Raw genomic sequence first — 23,163 nt, 5'->3', positions numbered from 1 at the left:
ATTCATCCTAGCATTTCCTGTAGAAAAAGGAGATTCCAAAATGTAAAACGGTGTATGTAGTATCTTGGAATCAGGCCATGGAAACCTCAGTTCACATCTCTGATCAGCCATGAGGCAGGACCCCTATTCTATATATATAGTAGCTGTTTGAGAAAAAGCTCTATTTAATTCTGTACTTCTTAACTCAGCATTTTTACGAATTTCAACATGTAAACTACATTAGTCCACTGGAGCAATTCTTCACATGCAGGGGAAGTCCCTAACTCCCCAAGGGTTTGAAGCCCATTCGCTCCTCTCACCTTGTTTAGTTAGCCAGTCCAAGCCAGTCCCGGGGTGTGGTCGCTCTCACATGCTGACAGCTTTTAGAAGCCATTGGTGAGAGCTGAGTGCAGGTTGGGGACCAAAGGCGGACAAAATATGCCAGAAGGTGGAGAATGTGTCCCTGACCAGAGATAGTTCTTCTACCCTAACACCCCGCAAAGTTAAAGTTAAAGGGACCCCTGACCATTAGGTCCAGTCGTGGACGACTCTGGGGTTGCAGTGCTCATCTCGCTTTATTGGCCAAGGGAGCTGGTGTACAGCTTCAGGGTCATGTGGCCAGCACTTCTGGCAAACCAGAGCAGCGCATGGAAACGCTGTTTACCTACCTATTTATCTACCTGCACTTTGTGCTTTCAAACTGCTGGTTGGCAGGACCTGGGACCAAGCAACGGGAGCTCACCCTGTCGTGGGGATTCCAACCGCTGACCTTCTGATTGACAAGCTCAAGGCTCAGTGGTTTAACCCACAATGCCACCCACATCCCAACACCCCATACACTTCCCAATAAAGTTATTCTTTCCCCTTTGGAGCAATGGTTTTTTTCTTCAGCATTATTAAATTGCCTTAAAATGCATAATCCTATGCATTTTCGGGCAGAGATGGATCTTATTTAATTTGAGGGAAGTTAGGTGTTCTTAGGCTGCTGTTCTAGGACTGATCACTCCAGCGATATAATAAATACCGGTAGAAGTAAAAAAAAAAGTTCTCACACAAGCTCTTCAGGTAATACTGGTGGAGCTTCTTTAGTGAAGGATGTAGGAATAGAGATGGAGACATATGAGAAGCAATGCCACTAAAATAATAGTGGCCTTTTCTGGGGTATTGCAATTTTTTTAAAAAATGTGTTTATTTAAACAAGAACATATACTTCAATAACAAGTAGAAAGAAACAAAGAAAAACAATACAAATGAATGGAAATGAATGGACACTTGTATTTTGGGGCCATATAGGTGTTAATGGTTGTTAAAATTACCAGGATATAATGTCACCTAAAAATAATCTTAAAAATGGATATGTCAGGAGCCCAGGCTGCTGTCTTGATAACACAGCATGCAAGTCATAATTAGGGTGAAGATTTATTGCAAAACAAACAATCAGGCTCAGACGCTCTATCGGACGATTCAGTTGACCCCTCTGAGTTCTTCCTGCTTCTGCAGAATATCCTGAACCTATAACCCTTATGTTTCTGGTTTTGTTTGCTGTTTAATATCTTTCCCATACTTCTACTACTTTGGCTCATAGGATTAATTGCCTCCTCTTCTGGTGAGAAAATGCTCTCCCTCCTGCTTTCTGAGCCTGCCTGTGCTTCTTGAGTGAGTTGGCTTCTCTCCATCCCGCCCTCTGCTAGCGTCTTATCTGCATTCCTTTCAGTGTCAGGGGGAGGGGGAGTAGACAGGCAACTGCTCCCAGGTGTCTGAGAGAAATGCAAGCTTTCCTGCTGCTGGCCGCTTTCTAACTCATGCAGTGCCTCTCTACTTGGGCAGATGTCTTCCTGACAGGAAAATTGAATCTTTGTGAAAATTAATTTCATAGGCATCTTGTTCCGTATTCTTTCTCATATAATGAGGTCAATATAATAACACAAATTATTATAGAAAATCCTATTTAATTACTCTTTTTTTAAAATCATATTTTGAAAAATTGGGTTGAATTCTTTTAGATAAAAGAAGAGAGTATGGAGTGGGTAGAAATCAGTTGCTTCCACCATATAGATTTTCAATTTGCAAAATTGCAAGTGTAGGCTTTTTCTTTTTTTAAGGAAGGGGCTTTTCTGTGATTTTGTAGATTGGATTCAATATTGGCATAGGACAGATTCCTTCCTTCCTTCCTTCCTTCCTTCCTTCCTTCCTTCCTTCCTTCCGGCCTTCCTTCCTTCCTTCCTTCCTTAGTTTTTCTGCCTTATTAGCTGCTCTTTGTTGTTCAGATGAGGCCTGAACACAATAATATAACATTTGGGGGAAAAGATGCAACCCAGCAGTCCAGCACCAGAGGCTAAGATGGAGAAGATCTCCACAGCAACCATGTATTTTCCCTTGGTGCTCAGGTAGGATGGAATAAAGGAGAGCCAAACACTGCAAAAGACCAGCATGCTGAAACTGATGAACTTCGCTTCATTGAAGCTGTCAGGTAATTTCCTGGCAAGGAAAGCGACAATGAAACTAATAATTGCCAGGAAGCCCATATAGCTCAGAACACAGTAAAACATCATCACAGACCCCTCATTGCACTCTAGTATAATTTCTTTAGCCACTGAGTAACTGTCTGTATCAGGAAATGGGGGAGAGGTTGCCAGCCATACAGTACAGATCCCTGCCTGGACAAAGGAGCAGGAAAGGACAATGGTGTTGGCCAATCCCTTCCCCACCCATCTCCTCATCCTGGATCCAGGTTTGGTGGCCATGAAAGCCAGAACCACAGTGATGGTTTTTGCCAATACACAAGAAACAGACACTGAGAAGATGATGCCAAAAGCAGTTTGTCGCAGTAGACAGGTCACCTTCTCAGGTTGGCCAAGGAAGAGCAGTGCACAAAGGAAGCAGAGCAGGAGAGAAATGAGGAGAGTGTAGGTGAGGTTCCTGTTGTTTGCAATGACAATGGGAGTGTCATGGTGCTTCATAAATGTACCCAGCACCAGAGCTGTGATCAGAGAAAATGAAAGCGAAAAGCAGACTAAACTGATGCCCAAAGGTTCTTCATGAGACAAGAAGCTTATATCCTTGGGAATACATGCATCTCGGTTACTGCTTGGATAGTCTTTGTCTGAGCATTTATCACAGTCATTCATATCTGGAAAAAAGAAAGACACAGTCCACAGTTCATATACATTCCATCAATCACATCAACATCCTTCATTTTTATTTTTATTTTGCTCACTCAGAATATAAGGATCTCTTCAAGTCAGAACATACATTCTGCGTTTTGTTATTCTCTGTCAGGCATCCCCAAACTTGGCCCTCCAGCTGTTTTGGGACTACAATTCCCATCATCCCTGACCACTGGTCCTGTTAGCTAGAGATGATTTGAGTTATAGTCTCAAAAGAGCTGGAGGGCTGAGTATAGGGATGCCTGTCCTATGTAATTGTGGTAGGTGGTGGCCTAAATGGTAGAGAGCTATACATGGTTCAACATCTTGTGCTCTAAGAGCATCCATGTTGTATTATATAGTGTTGTATTCCAAATATGAGGGGTGCTCAAAAGTTGGAGCATGACTTGGGAATTCAAAAGATATTTTGGTTTAGATGATTTAGTTTTGCATGGTAAGTAAAAATGCATGAAGTCATTAAAAGTGATTGCCAATTACTGGTAGTTATATTAAATATTAATATTACTTTTTTACCCTTAGCTGACAGTTTGAGAAGGTAAAATTAAACTTCTTTGGCTTTGCAAAAAGCCATTTATGTACTTTTCAATCAAATGTGGACTTAGCAAGCTAAATCACAAAGATAAGAGCAGATTTGAATTCATCACATTAAAAACTTATTGTTACTGAAGAAAGTGGCAAAAATTAAGTTCCATTGCCCTAATGTACTATGGCAGATATCATCAGAAAGGCATGCTAAATACATCCAATATTTGTGATAGAGCAATGGTATCTGGTGAGGAAGAAGAAGAAGAAGAAGAAGAGTTTGGATTTGATATCCCACTTTATCACTACCCTAAGGAGTCTCAAAGCGGCTAACATTCTCCTTTCCCTTCCTCCCTCACAACAAACACTCTGTGAGGTGAGTAAGGCTGAGAGACTTCAGAGAAGTGTGACTAGCCCAAGGTCACCCAGCAGCTGCATGTGGAAGAGCGGGGACGCGAATATGCATGGTTACTGAATATATATGGAGCACCCAGAGTGCCAGTATTTGGGTGTGGGATTAAATCACATATGTGCAAATTCAGGTTCTGGCATTAAAGTGGATTTGTAGCTCTCGCACAAGAAGCCCCCACCTCAAAAAGCACAGACTTCTTACAATAAGGAAAGTGATTAGGGTGTAGACTGGAAAGTTTGAGATTACATTTGCTTGTTGCAAATTTTTCTAATATTCCCACAAACTAAGCAGAATGAGTACACAATAAACAGCTGATTTCATCTAGCAAATTCTGCTTTTTCTCTAATAAATTGCATGTAAACATTCTGCACACAAATCAGGATGAAGGCTTAAGAAAGAGATTGCTTGGAAGTAACCTTAGTGAGTAACACTTGGTCCCCTTGAAAGCAAGCGGACCAGTTAGTCATTACAGTGGTGCCTCGCAAGACGAATTTAATTCGTTCCGCGAGTCAATTCGTTTTGCGAAAAATTCGTCTTGCGAATCGCAGTTTCCCATAGGATCGCATAGAAATTTCTTTTTTTGCCCATAATAACACATTAATTAAATTTCAATGCATTCCTATTGGAAACCACGATTTGCAAGGTGAATTTTTCGCAAAACGAATTTGTCTTGCGAGTCAGCATCAGATCACAAGACGCATTCATCTCGCAAAAAATTCGTCTTGCAGGGCATTCGTCTTAATTTGTCCCATTCCTTTTAAAGAGAACTCAAAGGAAGTACTGCATCTGGATCCAAATTTCTGCGTATTTCTCTTACCTTCCTGGTTTGAAATCTTTCCCTCTGGGCAAGGGATGCAATCATAGCAGCAAAATGGTTCTCCTTCCTTCACTTTCTTCCTTGATCCTGCGTGACATTTCTCAGTACAGAGAGAAAGAGGCCGAACCTAATAAGTAAATGAAGGAGAAACATGATATTCATGAAAATAATGCATTTGGAATCAGTCAGGTTCTGGAGACCTTCCCTATGTTGCTAATGTGTCACAGCATTTCAGTAAACCGTAGATCAGCTCTGCAGAGAGTAATTCATTCTTGCCCACATTAAAACAATGAATACAAAGGAGATATTATACATAGCTTACCAAATTTCACAATATTATATCCCTTTGGGATGCAAAGTGTGCACAATTTTTATTAATTCATGTTTTTTATTAATGTTTTATAATTACAAATATCATGTACCATAATCCAATCCTACCTTTACAATCCCCACCCTCCCCCTGGCTTCCCTCATCTTCCCCTTCTGGTTTCTTACATTGTTTGCTATATTCTGCATGTACATATACAATCAAATATTGTTACATTGTCATCCTGCATTTTGAAATTCAATTTGTGAAAGTTTATTCAAATCCTGCCAATGAGTCCATTTCTTTTTGTTGCTTCTGCAAATATCTTGTAAAAAGTTCCTATTCCTTTTTAAAGTCACTTTTCATGTAGTTTGTCTGTTAACTGTTAAATAATCCATCATTTTTCTTGCCGTTGTTCTTTCATTGGCATTTCTCCAGACTTGCCACGGTTGTAGCATACATAAATAACTTACATTTCCCTTTTGGTAATTCTTGACCTAAAATACCTATTAAAAAGGCTTTTGGCTTTTCTTTTCTTTTACAAATGTCATTTTAAACATTTTTTTCACTTCCTTGTATATCATTTCCCCCTCTTTTTTTTGATAGTTCTACATTCCCAACACATGCAATAAAAAGTACCTTTCTTCTCTTTGCATCTTCAACAATTCTTCTATTCTGTTCTATACATTTTTGCCATTTTTATTCCCACAACATCTTTATCCACTCTGATATTCCTTGCTAGGACCTCCAGTACCATGATGAACAAAAGTGGTGATAACGGACAGCCTTGTCTGGTTCCTTTTTGTATTCTACATTGATTTGTTATCACCTGGTTAACAATTAACTTAGCATTTTGTTCTGAATACATAGCTTGGACAAATACATGAATTTACATCCAGTAAAATAAAATGAGTATTTTGTAAGTTTTTCTGATTCTCAATTGAATTTAATCTTTGACATCAAGGCAAATAGTAATTACTCATTCAAGAATGAATCTCTTTTGAATTAGCTAACAATGTGACTCCACCTGGTTAAACCATCCATGCCATGTTATGGCATCTTCATGAAGGGTGAAGGCTTGGTCTGGAGGAGCCTCAGGATCCATCCTCCCAACTTTTACCCTATGAAAGGACTGGTTGGAGGAAATAACCCAGTTGATAACATCCAAGCTAGCTATTACCTCGCGGTTCTGATTGAAGGACACTATGTCTCCAGCACTGTTGTTAAATGAGACACCTCTCAGAAAATGATGGAGCTAGATTGAAAAGAGAGAAGGCAATAATTTAGAAAAGGGTGGATCTGAATGTTTCAAGAAGAGTTCTAGGGTAGAGAGGAGAGCCCCCTCGCCTGCAACATACATGTAGCCTATTTGCGGTTCACATATGGCCTGCAGTGTTCCCTATACTCCACTCTGCATTAGCACTGCATGTAGGCTTAAGTGTGTGTGTCTTGGAATCCTCTTGGTTTTAATGGTAGTTGTGTGTGAGAGTTCAGCGGAAAAGTTCCAGTGTTCGGTATGGAAGGCTTCAGGTAGAAAAGGAAGTGTTAATGCTTTTCAATCTTTCCTCCCAAAGGGCATTCCTACCGAATGTTCTGTATGCCAAATTTAGTCTCATGTTGTAGGCAATGAAATTGTATTTCAAGTGGGGGACTTTCTAATAGTGAATGAGATCGTATTTGTAATTGGGCTGATATTGAGAAAATAAATGAATAGGTAAACAATTAGCTTTCGCTAATGGGGCCTCCTGCTGCGGGGGAACCTCTGGCGCATGATTTTCATTCGCATCCTGGGGCAAAGTTTTCAACCAGGAGCAGCTACTTCTGGGTTAGTGGAGCTCGTACCCTGAAGTGTTCGTAACCAGAAGCATTCGTAACCAGAGGTACCACTGTATACAGTATATACTCTGCATACAGAACAAGGAACCATGTGCAAAATTTGAAAGACTCTCAAATCAAGGGTCTGTGTTTTCCATACTGTGACAGAATAACACAGTTACATATCTGGAAAGTAGTTGCAAAATTATGTTTTAAGACTGTGAGGAAAGCAGGATGGTACATTGCATAAGGGTTCATCTATAATTTCCAGGTGCCAGGGAAGACAGAAAAGAAGAAAAAAATGTTAGCAGTTAGTGAAGTTAAACACCCAATATATAGCCTCTTGCAACTTAAGGATTTCTTGCCCCTTACCTGCCAAAACTGCTGCTTCTGAAGCTTCTCTCTGCTTCCATCCACCATTCTCGGGTATCTGAGTCTTTGTAAGAACATGGCATGCAATGCATGGGAAACAGCGTGGACAGCATTGTAGATGCTGTAGCTTTGACCTTGCACAGTCATTTCAAAGAGAGATGCAGGAAGGTTCTCTAAATTCTCCATTCCTGTGCAGATATCCCCCATCACATCATCCAGAATGTGATGTGGGAATACACAGCCAAAGGCATGTTGCCAGAAATCCAAGATGAAATCATCACCTTCTGCATTGAAAGGGTTTCTGCCCTCAATGTATTTATGAAATCCTGGTAGATCATTGGAATGAATTCTGAAGGTTATAACACCATTGAACATTTCTGTATCCCAATCCCGCTGAAAGGCCAATGAAATGAACTCCACTTGGGCTGTCGCTATCCATACTTTACTTTTTACATTTGTTTTCATCCTCCCAAGCATTGATAGATATGGAAGCCATCTCAAAAATACAGTGGTAGAAGCTTCTCCATAGACCACCACAACATTGGCTTTGCTACCCATCATTCTATCATGTATTTTTGCCCCCTGTTCCATCAGGGTGATTCCATCAGTGAGAAAACTAAATCTGGGGATTCTTTCTAGAAAGGCAAAACAAATGCCTCTGTTTGAAAAGAGTGGGAGCACATTTTGTACAAATCTTTCTCCACTGTCATTGTCAACCACAGCAACACCAATCCACGTCCACCTGAAATGCAGAAGCAAAGAAAGAATCCCTGCAAACTGGTGGCCTTCTTGGGGGGCCATTTGGTAGAAAGGAAGTCCTGGGATTTTATCATTCATCACTGGAGCTGGGCCATATATGAGCTAAAGAGAGGTGTGTTGGGAAGAGAGAAAAAACACCTGCCATTTATATTACAGTGTTATGCATGGTGAAATGTAGTTGACATGCGCATTTGAACATCCATATAATTAGTGCATCTTTAGCATCAGGAAACATTTTATCTCTCTACTGTACTACCTGAGTCACTAATGATGAAATTGAAGACCGAGCAGAATCCATTCTGATGAATCCTGAAGTGGAGGGCAATGGAATATACAAACTATTTCCATTCACATAAGGATCTCAATCTGCATCACCTAATCACAGTATTTTTTAATTGCTTGACTGGCATAGGATCTAATTCTCCCTAAGTTAAAAACATCTTAATTAATTTTTTAAACTTCATGGTTTTGCTTCAATGAAAATCAGGATCAGTTTTATAAAGTTTGTCTCCAGTTTATGCCTACAGATGGGCAGTTCATAATAGGGGTTGTGATTCAGCAGATGTCAGTAGTCCAGATTCTTAGCTTGATAACAAAGTAAGTGTAGATAATTAAAAAGGAGGATTTATTGCAAAAACAAACCAACCAAAAGCCTCTGGCATCATTACTCTAGACGACCCTTCTTAAGACTCCTTCCTATTACTTCAGAAGATATTGAACATACAAGCCTTCCGTCTCTTGTTTTGCTTCCTGTCTAACACCCTCCCATTCGCTGATTCTTCGCACTTATTTGATTAGCTCCAGCCCCTTCCTTTTCTGACAGACTACCCCTGTCTCTATTTGCTCCTGTTTGAACTTCCTGAGAGCTTTGGCTGTGTTCCAGCCCACTCTCCATTGTTCCTTTGGCAACCGGCATTCCAACGCTTGGAGGAGTCAAATGTGAGGCTCTCTGTTCTGCCACAGGGTCTAAAGTTCCACTAGGAGCTGGCTCATTTCTGACAGTAGAGGATGCTATTAATTTTCAAATTCATGGCCTCCCACACAACTTTAGTGCTCAAATGCAATTCTAATCTATGAAAATCTAATCTTCTAATCTAATCTTTGTTTTTCAGTTGTTAATGAACTACTCTCAGTGTGCATAAAACATGTAAAGGAAAGAAAGAAAAAGAATAATTGATCTGATTATTCTCAATGGTCCCCTTTATGTTTCTAAACACCATAATACGTGCTGTTTAGGGAAGCTTTTAATGTTTGATGGATTTCTGTATTTTAGTATTTTGTTGGAAGCCGCCCAGAGTTGCTGGGGGAACCCGGCCAGATGGGCGGGGTATAAATAATAAATTATTATTATTATTATTATTATTATTATTATTATTATTATTATTATTATACAAGCTGGAAGAAATAAAGAAAAAGTATGACCACAGAGACTAGGGCTTGCCAATCAGAAGGTCAGCAGTTGGAATCCCCATGACGGGGTGAGCTCCCGTTGCTTGGTCCCAGGTCCTGCCAACCTAGCAATTCAAAAGCACGTTAAAGTGCAAGTAGATAAATAGGTACCACTCTGGCGGGAAAGTAAATGGTGTTTCCGTGTGCTGCTCTGGTTCGCCAGAAGCTGCTTAGTCATTCTGGCCGCATGACGCGGAAGCTGTCTGTGGACAAACACCGGCTCCCTCAGCCTATAGAGCGAGATGAGAACGCAACACCAGAGTCGTTCGTGATTGGACCTAACAGTCAGGGGTCCCTTTACCTTTACCTTTATGATTGCATTATTGAATTTCCATATTACCACTCAGAAGCAGGTCATTACAGGGTTTGTGATTCAGCAGAGGATGCTATAAATCTTTAAATTCAAGGCCTCCCACACAAATGTAGTGCTCAAACTCAGTTCTAATCTAGGAAAATCATGTTCCAGTTATACGTGTCTTTGTTTTTCAGCTGTTAATGAACAGTGTGGATAAAACATGTAAAGGAAAGAAAGAAAAATAATATTTGATCTGATTATTCCCAATGAAACCATTTTTGTTTCTAAATAGCATAATACAAGCTGGAAGATATAAAGAAAAAGTATGACTGCATTTTTGAATTTTCATAGTCCACTCAGACACAGGCATAGGTGTCCTACCTGTGGAATCTTATAAATATCCAAGATTGTTGCCACATGAAGGGAGATCTGGGCGTCAAGACCCCCAATGACAGCTGTCAGATTATTCTGTGTATCACATATATAGTTGGGGAGAAATTTCTCCAGTGTAGATAAAAGTAGCATTGTGGCATGATATGTTTTCCTTGCATCAGCATAGCTGTCATAGATGCGTAAGCCTAAGGTGATGTTTGGTAAGATGTGAGGGTTTTCATTGATCTCCTTGATTGCAAATGCCAAGGTCAATATTTGCTGGTAACCCTTAGGCACCACGCTGGAACAACAATTGCATTCTTGATCAGAAAATATTCCACAGTTCCAACAATATTTATTAATTAATGAAATTTATATCCCACCCTCCTTCCCAAATTGAACTCAGCAGAGGAAACACATATGTAATAAAACAATTAAAAATATAAATGCTATTCCAATAAATATGTAGGCCATTCAAAAGATACCCACACAGAAGCTCCCACTGAGTTTGTTGATCTCCAGGAGTTGGTTGAGTTTTTCCTCCCTTTTACATAGATGCGGTACAGAATTGTAAGGCTGAAATCCTATGCATTGTTTCCTTGGAATAAACTGCCCCCCCCCCAAAAAATACCCACTACCACAGTGGGGTTGTCTTTCTACTCCGCCTTCTGCTGAATGACAACGATGCTCTGAATCTATTTACAATAATCACATTTAGCTTCTATCTCTTCTGTGGCAATCTTTAGCTTAAGAAAGAAAAGAACTACACAATGCCAACTTCAGAACACACCGTATGCTATACCTTCTCAGTGAGACTCCTTTCTAAAGAAACTTTGCTGAAATGAACAGAATAAAGGAGGTATTTCAAACACACAACTATACATTCAATACAGTACATTATTTACAACAGTACAGTTTTTACCACCAAGCATTTTGAAAATATATTTAACTGGGTTGGTCTTCTTGATAAAATGCTATTCGCAATATTAATATATAGAAAGAAAAGTTGCCATAGTTGCTACTTCCATGCTTCAATAACTCAAGTGTATCTCAAGGTAGGCATTATTGAAACATGGTAGAATGGTGTGGTTGAAGGAAAATCAGGAGATTATGTTTGACACTAGCTTAGCTGCAGGTGTTGACCAGGCTAAGCCATCCCTAGAGTGTGACTGCTCTCACATGGTGATAGCTTCTGCAGACACTGGTGAGAGATGAGTGCTGGGTGGGGACCAAAGGTGGACAAACTACCCCAGAAAGAGCACAATATATCCTCAACCAGAGGTACTACCCTTCCCCTAACATCCCATTGACCTCCCCATGAAGTTATTCATTCTTCTGTGGAAGAATTCTTATTTCCTGAACTATTCTTTTTACATTGCCTCAATTCCAAAATGCTATGCATTTTCCGTCAGAGATGGATCTAATTTGAGATGAAGGAAGTTATTCCCAAACAAGAGTTTATAGGTTTGCAACCCCAACAGCTGTTCTGAGGTATTCTAGGACTCATCACTCCAAAAATTAAAATCAAAAAGTTCTTACAGCAGCTCTTCAGATAATTCCGGTGGAAATTCTTCAGTGAAGGTTCCTGGATTGGAGACGAAGCCACCATGAGAAGCAATGCCGCCAATGATAAAATCTCCTGATTGATGGTACTTATGAAGTGGCTGGTGTATATACAGAACCTTGCAATTTGCTATGCAGACCTGACGAACCTTTGCAGTAAATAGTGCCAGCAGCAAGAAAACCACCATCTTGCACATAAGGGCACATTTTTTATCTATCCACAGATTCATTTAATCTTTTCTACAGCACTATCATGACATTAAAACTGTCCAACCTGAAAGGTAGTATAGTTTCATGAGAGACAGAAATCTTGAATATTGAGGATCATAATCATGGCTATATTTATAAGATCATTGCTTTGAATTTTTCCAGTGGCCACTGAAACTGCACCAGGGATTTGAGTAGCAGCAGAATTAATTACAGACCTTTTGATCTATAGGTAAGGTAATTAGAAAGACAAAATGCTGGGTTCCCTGTAGGATTGCTGGAGAATATTTACAACTCTCATTTTAAATTCCCCTTCGTTAGATTTTATGGGAACAGTGGTGGAGAGAGAAATGGTGATATTAGGAATTCATCCTAGCTGCTCCTGTAGCCAAAATGCAAAATGATGTATGTAGCATCTTGGAATCAGGCAATGGAAACCCCAGTTCACATCTCTGATCAGTCATGAGGCAGGACCTCTATTCTATAAATGTAGTAGTTGTTTGAGAGAAAGCTCTATTTAATTCTGTACTTCTTAACTCAGCAGTTTTACAAATTTCAACATGTAAGCCACATCAGTCCACAGGAGCGATTATTCACATGCAGGGGAAGTCCCTAACTCCAAAGACTTTGAGGCCCATTCGCCCCCCTCACTTTGTTTACCCAGCCAGTCCAAGCCAGTCCCGGGGTGTGGCTGCTCTCACATGCTGACAGGTTCTAGAAGCCATTGGTGATAGCTGAGTCCACGGTAGGGACCAAAGGCAGTCAAAGTATGCCAGAAGGTGCACAATGTGTCCCTGACCAGAGATAGTTCTTCTCCCCTAACACCCCACAAAGTTAAAGGTAAAGGGACTCCTGACCATTAGGTCCAGTCACGGATGACTCTGGGGTTGCGGCGCTCATGTCACTTTATTGGTCGAGGGAGCCGGCGTACAGATTCCATGTCATGTGGCCAGCATGACTAAGCCATTCTGGTGAACTAGAGCAACACACGGAAACGCCATTTACCTTCCCGCTTGGAGTGGTACCTATGTATCTACTTGCACTTTGTGCTTTCGAACTGCTAGGTTGACAGGAGCTGGGACCGAGCAACGGGAGCTCACCCTGTCGTGGGGATTCCAATCACTTACCTTCTGATTGGCAAGCCCTAGGCTCTGTGGTTTAACCAACAGCACCACCTGCGTCCCAACACCCCCTACACTTCCCAATGAAGTTATTCTTTCTCCTTTGGAGCATTGGTTTTTTCTTCAGTATTTTAAAAATTGCCTTAACGCCACAATCCTATGCATTTTCAGACAAAGATGGAAGTTATTTAATTTGAGGGGAGTTAGGTGTTCTTAGGCTGCTGTTCTAGGACTGAGCAGTCCAGCAACATAATAAATAGAAGTAAAAAGAAAGTTCTCATACAAGCTCTGCTGGTGGAACTTCTTTAGTGAAGGATGTAGGAATGGAGATGGAGACAAATGAGAAGCAATGTCACTAAAATAATATTCACTTCCTGTTCTGTGGTATTGCATTTTTTTATTTAAAAATGTGTTTATTTAAAAAAGAACATATACTTCAATAACACACAACAAGAAGAAAAACAATAGTATGGAAATGAATGGACACTTGTATTTGGGGGACATATAGAAGTTAATGGTTGTTAAAATTGCTGTTTTTATCATATTTTGAAAAAGTGGGTTTATTTCTTGTAGATAAAAGAAGAGAGTATGGAGTGGGAAGCAATCAGTAGCTTCCATATAGATTTTCAATTTGCAAAATTGCAAGTGTTGTTTTTTTCAAGAAAGGGCCCTCTGTGGTTTTGTAGATTGGATTCAATATTGGCATAGGACTGATTCCTTCCTTCCTTCCTTCCTTCCTTCCTTCCTTCCTTCCTTCCTTCCTTCCTTCCTTAGTTTTTCTTCCTTATTAGCTGCTCCCTGTTGTTCAGATGAGGCCTGAACACAATAATATAACATTTGGGGGAAAAGATGCAACCCAGCAGTCCAGCACCAGAGGCTAAGATGGAGAAGATCTCCACAGCAACCATGTATTTTCCCTTGGTGCTCAGGTAGGATGGAATAAAGGAGAGCCAAACACTGCAAAAGACCAGCATGCTGAAACTGATGAACTTGGCTTCATTGAAGCTGTCAGGTAATTTCCTGGCAAGGAAAGCGACAATGAAACTAATAATTGCCAGGAAGCCCATATAGCTCAGAACACAGTAAAACATCACCACAGACCCCTCATTGCATTCTAGTATAATTTCTTTAGCTACTGAGTAACTGTCTGTATCAGGAAATGGGGGAGAGGTTGCCAGCCACACCGTACAGATCCCTGCCTGGACAAAGGAGCAGGAAAGGACAATGGTGTTGGCCAGTCCCTTCCCTACCCATCTCCTCATCCTGGATCCAGGTTTGGTGGCCATGAAAGCCAGAACTACAGTGATGGTTTTTGCCAATACACAAGAAACAGCCACTGAGAAGATGATGCCAAAAGCAGGTTGTCGCAGGAGACAGGTCACCTTCTCAGGTTGGCCAATGAAGAGCAGTGCACAAAGGAAGCAAAGTAAGAGAGAAATGAGGAGAGTGTAGGTGAGGTTCCTGTTGTTTGCAATGACTATGGGAGTGTCATGGTGCTTCATAAATGTACCCAGCACCAGAGCTGTGATCAGAGAAAATGAAAGCGAAAAGCAGACTAAACTGATGCCCAAAGGTTCTTCATGAGACAAGAAGCTTATATCCTTGGGAATACATGCATCTTGGTTCTTGCTTGGATAGTCTTTGTCTGAGCATTTATCACAGTCATTCATATCTGGAAAAAAGAAAGACACAGTCCCCAGCTCATACACATTCCATCAATCACATCAACATCCTTCTTTTTTTCTTTCTTTTTGCTCACTCAGAATATAAGGATCTTTTCAAGTCAGAACATACATCCTGTGCTTTGTGATCCTATGCAATTGGGGTAGGCCTAATTGTGCTCTAATATCATCCATTATATAGTATGTTGAATTCCAAATATGAGGGGTGCTCATGAAGGCAAATAAAAATAAAAATAAACCGTGTCCTGAATGATGGTCAAGTGGGAGAGATCTCAAGGGAGAGGATAAAGTCCTGACTGAATATTTATGGTTACTGAATATATATGGAGCATCCAGAGTGCCAATATTTGGGTGTGGCATTAAATCACATATATGCAAATTCAAGTTCTGCCATTAAAGTGGATTTGGAGCTCTTGTCCAAGAAGCTCCCACCTCAAAAAGCACTGTCTTTTTACAATAAGGAAAGTGATTGGGGAGTACAATGGAAAGTTTGAGATTACATTTGCTTGTTGCAAAGTTTTCTAACATTCACACAAACTAAGCAGAAAGAGTACACAATAAACAGCTGCTTTTGTCTAGCACATTCAGCTTTTAATTGAACAAACTCCATGTAAACATTGTGCACAAAAATCAGGATGAAAGTACCACGAAGGGATTCTATGGAAGTTATTTGAGGAGTGCTTGGTCCCTTTGAAAGCAAGTAGACAAGTTAGTCATGGTTTCATTTGTCCCATTCCTGTTGAAGGAATAAAAGTAAATATCTCTTACCTTCCTCGATTGAAATCTTTCCCTCTGGGCATGGGATGCAATCATAGCAGCAAAACGGTTCTCCCTCCTTCACTTTCTTCCTTGATCCTGCGTGACAATTCTCAGTACAGACAGAAAGAGGCTGAGCCTAATCAGTAAATGAAGCATAAGCATGATATTCATTAGAACAATCAGTTTGGAAAAGTCAGGTTCAGTTTTGCATAGAGTGCATTCTTGTCTGTGTTAAGACAAGGAATACATAGCAGATATCATAGATAGTTTTAGAGATCACACAACATTACAGTGTAATTTATCTTAGACATCAAGGCAAATAATCATTGCACATTTAAGAATGAATTTCTTTTGAATTAGCTCACAACATGACTCTACCTGGTTAAACCATCTGGGCCATGTTATGGCATCTTCATGAAGGGTGAAGGCTTGGTCTGGAGGAGCCTCAGGATCCATCCTCCCAACTTTTACCCTATGAAAGGACTGGTTGGAGGAAATAATCCAATTGATAATGTCCAGGCTAGATATTACCTCCCCGTTCTGATTGAAGGACACTGTGTCTCCAGCACTATTGTTAAATGAGACACCTCTCAGAAAATGATGGAGCTAGATTGAAAAAAAAAGGGAAGGCAAGCATTTAGAAGCATTAGAAGCATTAGAGAAGAGATTTAGGGCGGAGAGGGGAGTTCTGCTGCCTGCATCATGCATGTAGCCTATTTGGGGCTCATCGATGGCCTGCAATGTCCCTATAAGCATTGCATGAAGGCTTAGAAGTGTGTATTTTGTAATCCTATTGGTGTTAATAAGGAGCTGAGGTGTGGCTTCAGCCAAAAATTGTGGATGTTCAGCAAAGATAGGTTTTAGGTCAGGGCCGTCTTAAGCTTCAGTGGTGCCGTGGTGCAGGGATCCCTCAGGGTCCCTCCACCCTCTGCACCCGGAGGATGCCTTCGCGGCCTGCCCAGCAGCCCCGAAGCCCTGACCCGCTCAACCACCCGCTACGTCCTCCTGAAAGGAACTGGCCGGCCTGGCGTTTGTGTCAGAGGGCTGCCTTTGAGGGCGGAGGGGTGGCTGCTTCTTGCCGGGAAGGCAGCGCTTTACTATTTTTGTGCGCACGCGCACATTTCCTTTAGCTTGATTGCCGAACTAAGAGGTTCCACGCATTTCCAAGCGCCCCCATCCCCAGCGACTCTTTTTTAAATTTTATTTTACTGGTAGTCTCTTGGGATGTGTGGGTGGGACTGGAGCAGCAACATGTGCTTCGAGCCCAGGGTGGCAGCGCGGTTGGGGGGTTTCAGTTTATCCCACAGCCCCCAATCAGCCCCCTGCCTTTCACCTTCTGAGGGAGGTCGCTTCTGTCTCTGGCGAGGTTCTTTTTCTTTGGCACCCGAACCCACCAGCCTGGGCGCGGGCTCTTGCCCTCATGTCCTCAGAGACGCGGTGGCTGTGTTGCGGGCTGCCACTCGCTCGTTCCTCCCTCCGGATCGCACCGGGCCCAGGGAGAGTGGCGTGCTCAAGGCAGGCGCCCGAGGGCGCTCACCGCCGGCCGCGGCCGCCTTACTCCTACGCTGTAGTCCATTGCTGCGGCAGCAAAAGCCATACCAGCAGCCTCTTCCTAGCTAAGAAGTGGCGGCAGGACTTGCTACAAGTTCCTACTGCCAGGCCAGCGAACGAGCCAGCGAGTGGCCCAGGGAAGAGGGAGGAGGAGGAGGAGGAGGGAGGGAGGGAGGGAGCTCCCGCGCCCTGCGAGGGCGCTGCCCCCCTTGGCCCCAAGGCTCCGGTCACTGGCCTCTGTTGCTGTGACGCCCTCCTCGGCCCACCTGCCAAGAAATCTGAGCAGGGAGGCTCTCCTATCCGGGCGCCGGGCCGGAACGAGAAGACACGGCAGCGGCCTCTGCTCTTCTTTTTAGGCGGTGGCGGGAGGCGGGTACCGACGATAAGCTGTCTGGCGCCCCGCGCCACCGGACCCCGGCCTAGAGCCAACCCTGTTTTAGGTAGAGAGAGAAGTGTTAATTCTTCTCAACGTTCCCCCCAAAGCCACCAACAGTTCTGCAAATCCCATTTTTTTCTTGAAAAGAGCCTCAAATTGTATCCAATGAATGAGATAATAACTGTGAATTGGGGTGATAGTGAGAAAAGAAATGAATGGGTGTGTGAACAGGTAAATAATCTATGAGTAAATAAATGTCTTTCTGTGCTTCTGTGCATGGAGAGTGTAGGTATGTGGAATAAAGGGAGGAGAGTGTACTGGACCATCAGCATACCTGAACAGATTTGAAGTAAAAGATTGAAGGAAGATTCCTGCTTGCAAGAATGTGGGCAGGGATGCTACACAGATCACCAGGGAAGGAAGGGAGGAGGAAATATTTGTTAGGGAACTTCAACACCCACTATATACAGTGGTACCTCACTCTATGAACAGTCCTGTTAACAAACTATTTGGCCAACGAACTTCCCAAAACGGGAAGTAAGTGTTCCAGCTAGCAAACTTTGCCTCGGAAGATAAAGAGAAGCCAAATGGTGGAAGGGCACCAGTGGCAGGAGGCCTCAGTAGGCAAAGCGTACCTCGGTTTAAGAACGCTTTGGTTTAAGAATGGACTTCAGGAATGAAGTCAGTTTGTAGACCGAGGTACCGCTGTAGTCAGATGCAACCTAATGATTTCTTACCCTTACCTGCCATATCTGCTGCTTCTGAAGTTTCTCTCTCCTTCCATCCACCATTCCTGGGTATCCAAGTCTTTTTAAGAACATGGCATGCAATGCATGGGCAACAGCATGGACAGCATTGTAGATGCTGTAGCTTAGACCTTGCACAGTCATTTCAAAGAGAGATGCAGGGAGGTTCTCCATTCTCTCTTTCCCAGTGCAGATATCCCCCTTGGCATCACCCAGAATGTGATGTGGAAATACACAGCCAAAGGCATGTTGCCAGAAATCCCAGATGAAATCATCACCTTCTTCATTGAAAGGGTTCCTGTTCTCAACATATTGATGAAATCCAGGTAGATTATTGGAGTGAATTCTGAAGGATATGCTACCATTGAATATTTCTGCATCCCAATCCCGTTGAAAAGCCAATGAATAGAACTGAAATTGGGCTGTAAATAGCCATACTTTACTTTTTACATTTGTTTTCATACTCCCAAGCATTGATAAATATGGAAGCCATCTCAAAAATACAGTGGTAGAAGTTTCTCCATAGACCACCACAACATTGGCTTTGCAACCCATCATTCTATCATGTATTTTTGCCCCCTGTTGCATCATGGTGAGTCCTTCAGTGAGAAAACTAAATTTGGGGATTGTTTCCAGAAAGGCAAAACAAATACCTCTGTTTGAAAAGAGTGGGAGCACATTTTGTACAAATCTTTCTCCACTGTCATTGTCAACCACAGCGAGCCCAATCCATGTCCACTTGAAATGGAGAAGCAAAGAAAGAATCCCTGCAAACTGGTGACCTTCTTGGGGGGACATCTGGTAGAAAGGAAGTCCTGGGGTTTTATCATTCATCACTGGAGCCAGGCCATATATGAGCTAAAGAGAGGTGTGTTGGGAAGAGAGAAAAAACAGCCTCCATTTATATAACAGTGTTATGCATGGTGAAATGTAGCTGACATGTGCATTTGAACATCCAGATAAATAGTGCATCTTTAGCATCAGGAAACATTTTATCTCTCAACTGTACTTCCTGACTCAGTTCAGTTCAGTTCAGTTCAGTTCAGTTCAAGTTTATTACAGCCATAGGCCCATATCTATGTAACAATACAACATTCATCATACAACTAACAAAACAATTTGATAGATTTAAAGCAGCAAACAAATTATTTAAAATTAAGATTAAAATTAATTCAGTTAAAACAATCAAATTCAATAAAATCTAAATCATCCAAACCATAATTCAGATTCTACCAAATAAAATTGTAAATGTACAGCACATTTCTAGGTCCCTTTAGTAAGTGTTAATATTGGTAGACAATCAAAATCATAGAGGAGTCTGTTTTCCTTCTTATAGAACAAGACTTTAGTCAGAAATCGGAGGCTTCCGGTTGACCACGCCATCTTGCTCAGACGGGGGTCCGCACAGCGGAGCGGACCTCGGCGCTTCAGAGGTGGAGGGAATCGTTCCAGCGAAACGAAACCTCCTTAAAAGCCCCAAATCGTGCTTTTTGGGGACAGATTTTGCCTGGCGGCGCCAAAAGCGGGCTCTCTCCTCCCCGGATCGGCTTTGTTTAAGCCCCCGAGAGCGAGGAGCTGAACCGCGGCGGACAGGCTGACATTGCTGCTCTGAGAGTGCGAAGCTGCGAGTCTGGGAAGTGGAGGTGGCCAATTCTTCAAAGAACATTCAGCAAATGAATAGACTGTGAGTAATTTGGATTCTTTGGAATGTAAATTAAGGCAACAATTTGGACCTGGGAGAGAGGGGAAAAGAGGAAGCCACCCCCCCCCCCACGGTAACATAAGAGACAGTAAACAGAAACCCGAAGCCGTAAACAGAAGATTTTAACTTAAAAGGATTCCTCAAAGGCATCAAAGAGAATCTCCCCTAAATGCAGGGTAAAAGGGGAGAGAGACTGTTGTGATTGCCCTGCAGAATGAAGTTAAGACTAAGAAAGACCTTTCTTTTTCTCGGGAGCCGGCAGCCCAGAAAACCCAGTGAGCTGACCAGGATTTATAGTTAAATTTTATTTCTATCTTTATCTCTGGACTTTTTGGGAATTTTTTTTTGGTTTATATGCTTTTGAAATGTGAGTTCGAACTTTATTTTTAAGAATGCAGCCAGCTTGTTAAAATGGAGTCGAGAAAATAGACTGCGATCATATTCCACCCCATGTGACAAGTTTTGACCTTGACAGGACTGAACTATGTCAACAAAAAGGTACCCGCCTGAGTTTCAGCGGACTGTTTTGACCTTAATGTGGGAAACAAGAATAGAACTATGTCAAGAGGAGACACAACGGCTAGTGTTACAGCAACAACTCCAGATTGTGATGACAGAATATGATTTCCTAGAAGATGAAGCTTTTGAAACTGAAGAAGATGAATGTGAGAATGACAATGATGACGACTGTGATGATTTAACACAAAATGAAGCCCATCACGAAAAAAATGATGATTTTACTCTACAAAAAGTTGGATGGAGTGCCTCCCCTTCGAGGGGGGCACGACTGGATTTACTGGAACTCCAGAATGACCACAGGGAAGAAGGAAAAATTAAGCAGAGAAGAGAAGAAGCTCAGGGGTCTGATATGGAGGCCTGGATGGCAAAAGACTGCAAACAGGGGGTGGGGTGAAGGGAAAGTGAAGTGGTGATTGTAAGGATGGGTTAATAGGACTATAACTGGACTGCTGACTATGGAACTTGCTGGATTGGAGGGGTGGAGCAGGTACTCGGGGGGAGTAAGGTTAGTTTGGGAATAGTTATAGGTTTAAAAAGTGAATTGATTCTGGAAAAAGGTGAAAATATGGAGGCCTATAGAGGGGTAAAAATTAGGCACGGGAAGAAAAAATGGGAGTTTGATTTCTCAGTGATTGGACAATAGGCGAAAATGATAATAGTTTAAAAGTGGTATAAGATATAAAGGTGTATGTTATAAAATATGAACTATGAAACTGTTGAAGATGATAAATAAGGGAGGAAAACCGGGGAAGGGTGGGAGGGTGGGGAAGCCCACAAAATATGGTTTAACAATTATGAATTTAACAATTATGATGAATTTTTTTTTTTTGTCTTTTTTCCTTTTTGTCTTTTTTTTTCCTCTTCTCTTTTTTCTCTTTTTCTCTTTTTGTATTTTTTTTTTTTTTGGTATGACAATAGATGGTTGGATGGATGAACTCCTGCGTACTGCCCTGGTTCACTGGAGCTCCCTGGTGGCAGGGGGGGGCTTGGGGGGCAGGGGAGGGGGAGGAGGACAGAAACCCAATCATAAAATGGACCACTTCTGACTGATCACCTGCGTGGGATACTTCTGTGGCAGGGGAGGACCCATGGAGGGGGGTGGGAAGAAGGTGGAAAAGGTGTTTATGTATGTACCATTTTTTGTAATTTGTAAAAACCAATAAAAATTATGTTAAAAAAAAAAAAAAAGACTTTAGTCAGAAATCTAGCGACCATAAGGGATCTGGATGGGTCCTCATCATTCAATAGGTATACCAATTGGGTTTCATCCGATATTGCTGATATAAAGGGCGACAGAAATCTGGACCGGGCAGCTAAATGTAGTGGGCAACGGAAAACTATATGATGCAGGGATTCTATAGAGCTTTTATAACAGTCACATAGGACTGAGATCTGGCCATTTGAGAATCTATTACCCATCACGTTGGAAGGAAAAGCATTAAATCTGGCCCTTATGAAGGCATATCTATGACCCGCAACATTTAAGGTGGTCAAGTATGATGGTAATTTCAGATGTGGTGTTAAGCCAAGATTTATCGGCGAGCAGGTGCCACTGCCCGTTATAATATTATATTGGAAATCAATCTCCTCTAACTTTTGGATAACAACTCTCTTGGCTGAGGCTGGATCTAATTTTAGCAGTACTTCCTGAGTCACTAATGATGAAATTGCAGACCCAGGTGAATCCGTTCTGGTCAATCCTGAAGTAGAGATATGCAAACTATTTCCATTAGCGTTAGGAGCTCAATCCGCATCACCTAATCACAGTATTTTTAATTGCCTGACTGGCATAGCATCTAATTCTCTCTAAGTTAAAACCAACTTAGTTTTTTAAATTTATGGTGTTGCTTCAGAGAAAATTGGGATCTATTTATAAAGTCGGTCCCCAATCTATGCCTATAGATGGGCAGTTCAGAACAGGGTTTGTGATTCAGCAGAGGATGCTATAGATTTTCAAATTCAAGGCCTCCCACGCAAATGTAGTGCTCAAACTCAGTTCTCATCTAGGAAAATCATGTTCCTTATAGGTTTCTTTGTTTTTCAGCTGTTAATGAACTGTTTTCAGTGTGGATAATACATGCAAAGGAAAGAAAGAAAAAGAATATTTGATCTGATTATTCCCAATGCACCCATTTTTGTTTCTGAACAGCATAGTAAAAGCTGGAAGAAATAAAGAAAAAGTATGACTGCATTTTTGAATTTCCATATTCCATTCAGAAACAGGCCTAGGTGTCCTACCTGTGGAATCTTATAAATATCCAAGATAGTTGCCACATGAAGGGAGATCTGGGAGTCGAGACCCCCAATGACAGCTGACAGATTATTCTGTGTATCACATATATAGTTGGGGAGAAATTTCTCCAGTGTAGATAAAAGTAGCATTGTGGCATGATATGTTTTCCTTGCATCAACATAGCTGTCATAGATGTGGAAGCCCAAGGTGACGTTTGGCAAGATGTGAGGGTTTTCATTGATCTCCTTGACAGCAAATGCCAAGGCCAGGATATGCTGGTAACCCTTAGGCACCACGCTGGAACAAAAGTTGCATTCTTGATCAGAGGAATATCACACAGTTCCAACAATATTTATAGATACAGAATTGTTAGGCTGAAATCCCATGCATTGTTACCTTGGAATAAGCTGTCCACCCACCCACCCCAAAAATTCCCAC

General features: G+C 41.7%; 2 protein-coding genes across 2 annotated transcripts; both read right to left on the bottom strand.

The window, feature by feature from the left end:
• Positions 1 to 2,207: 2,207 nt before the first annotated feature.
• LOC118095469 (vomeronasal type-2 receptor 26-like) lies at positions 2,208 to 8,192 on the bottom strand. Its single transcript, XM_035136718.3, has 4 exons — positions 7,392 to 8,192; positions 6,232 to 6,459; positions 4,898 to 5,024; positions 2,208 to 3,109 (listed from the first exon to the last, which is right to left on the bottom strand). Exons 1-4 carry the CDS (start codon positions 8,190 to 8,192, stop codon positions 2,208 to 2,210), a joined length of 2,058 nt encoding a protein of 685 aa, XP_034992609.3.
• A 5,735-nt stretch (positions 8,193 to 13,927) lies between these two features.
• On the bottom strand, positions 13,928 to 18,634 carry LOC118095468 (vomeronasal type-2 receptor 26-like). The gene is made up of 4 exons (XM_035136717.3): positions 18,269 to 18,634; positions 15,977 to 16,204; positions 15,608 to 15,734; positions 13,928 to 14,829 (listed from the first exon to the last, which is right to left on the bottom strand). The coding sequence occupies exons 1-4, from the start codon at positions 18,443 to 18,445 to the stop codon at positions 13,928 to 13,930; spliced, it is 1,434 nt and encodes a 477-aa protein (XP_034992608.3). The 5' UTR covers positions 18,446 to 18,634.
• Positions 18,635 to 23,163: the final 4,529 nt, after the last annotated feature.

Source organism: Zootoca vivipara, chromosome 12, assembly GCF_965207765.1.
Source record: "Zootoca vivipara chromosome 12, rZooViv2.hap1.1, whole genome shotgun sequence".
In the NCBI taxonomy this organism is placed as follows: domain Eukaryota; kingdom Metazoa; phylum Chordata; class Lepidosauria; order Squamata; family Lacertidae; genus Zootoca; species Zootoca vivipara.
The sequence above is the reverse complement of the archived record's forward strand: the minus strand, read 5'-3'. Positions and strand labels throughout refer to the sequence as shown.

Bases quoted from the DNA above. Each gene is read 5' to 3' on its own strand.
- LOC118095469 (XM_035136718.3), bottom strand. From the start codon at position 8,192: ATGGCCCCCCAAGAAGGCCACCAGTTTGCAGGGATTCTTTCTTTGCTT. The intron at 5,025-6,231 runs GTGGAGTCACAT...TTTACTTATTAG, and splicing joins GGCATGGATGGTTTAACCAG to GTTCGGCCTCTTTCTCTCTG. The intron at 3,110-4,897 runs GTAAGAGAAATA...TCTTTTTTCCAG, and splicing joins AAAGATTTCAAACCAGGAAG to ATATGAATGACTGTGATAAA.
- LOC118095468 (XM_035136717.3), bottom strand. From the start codon at position 18,445: ATGGAGAACCTCCCTGCATCTCTCTTTGAAATGACTGTGCAAGGTCTA. The intron at 15,735-15,976 runs GTAGAGTCATGT...TTTACTGATTAG, and splicing joins GGCCCAGATGGTTTAACCAG to GCTCAGCCTCTTTCTGTCTG. The intron at 14,830-15,607 runs GTAAGAGATATT...TCTTTTTTCCAG, and splicing joins AAAGATTTCAATCGAGGAAG to ATATGAATGACTGTGATAAA.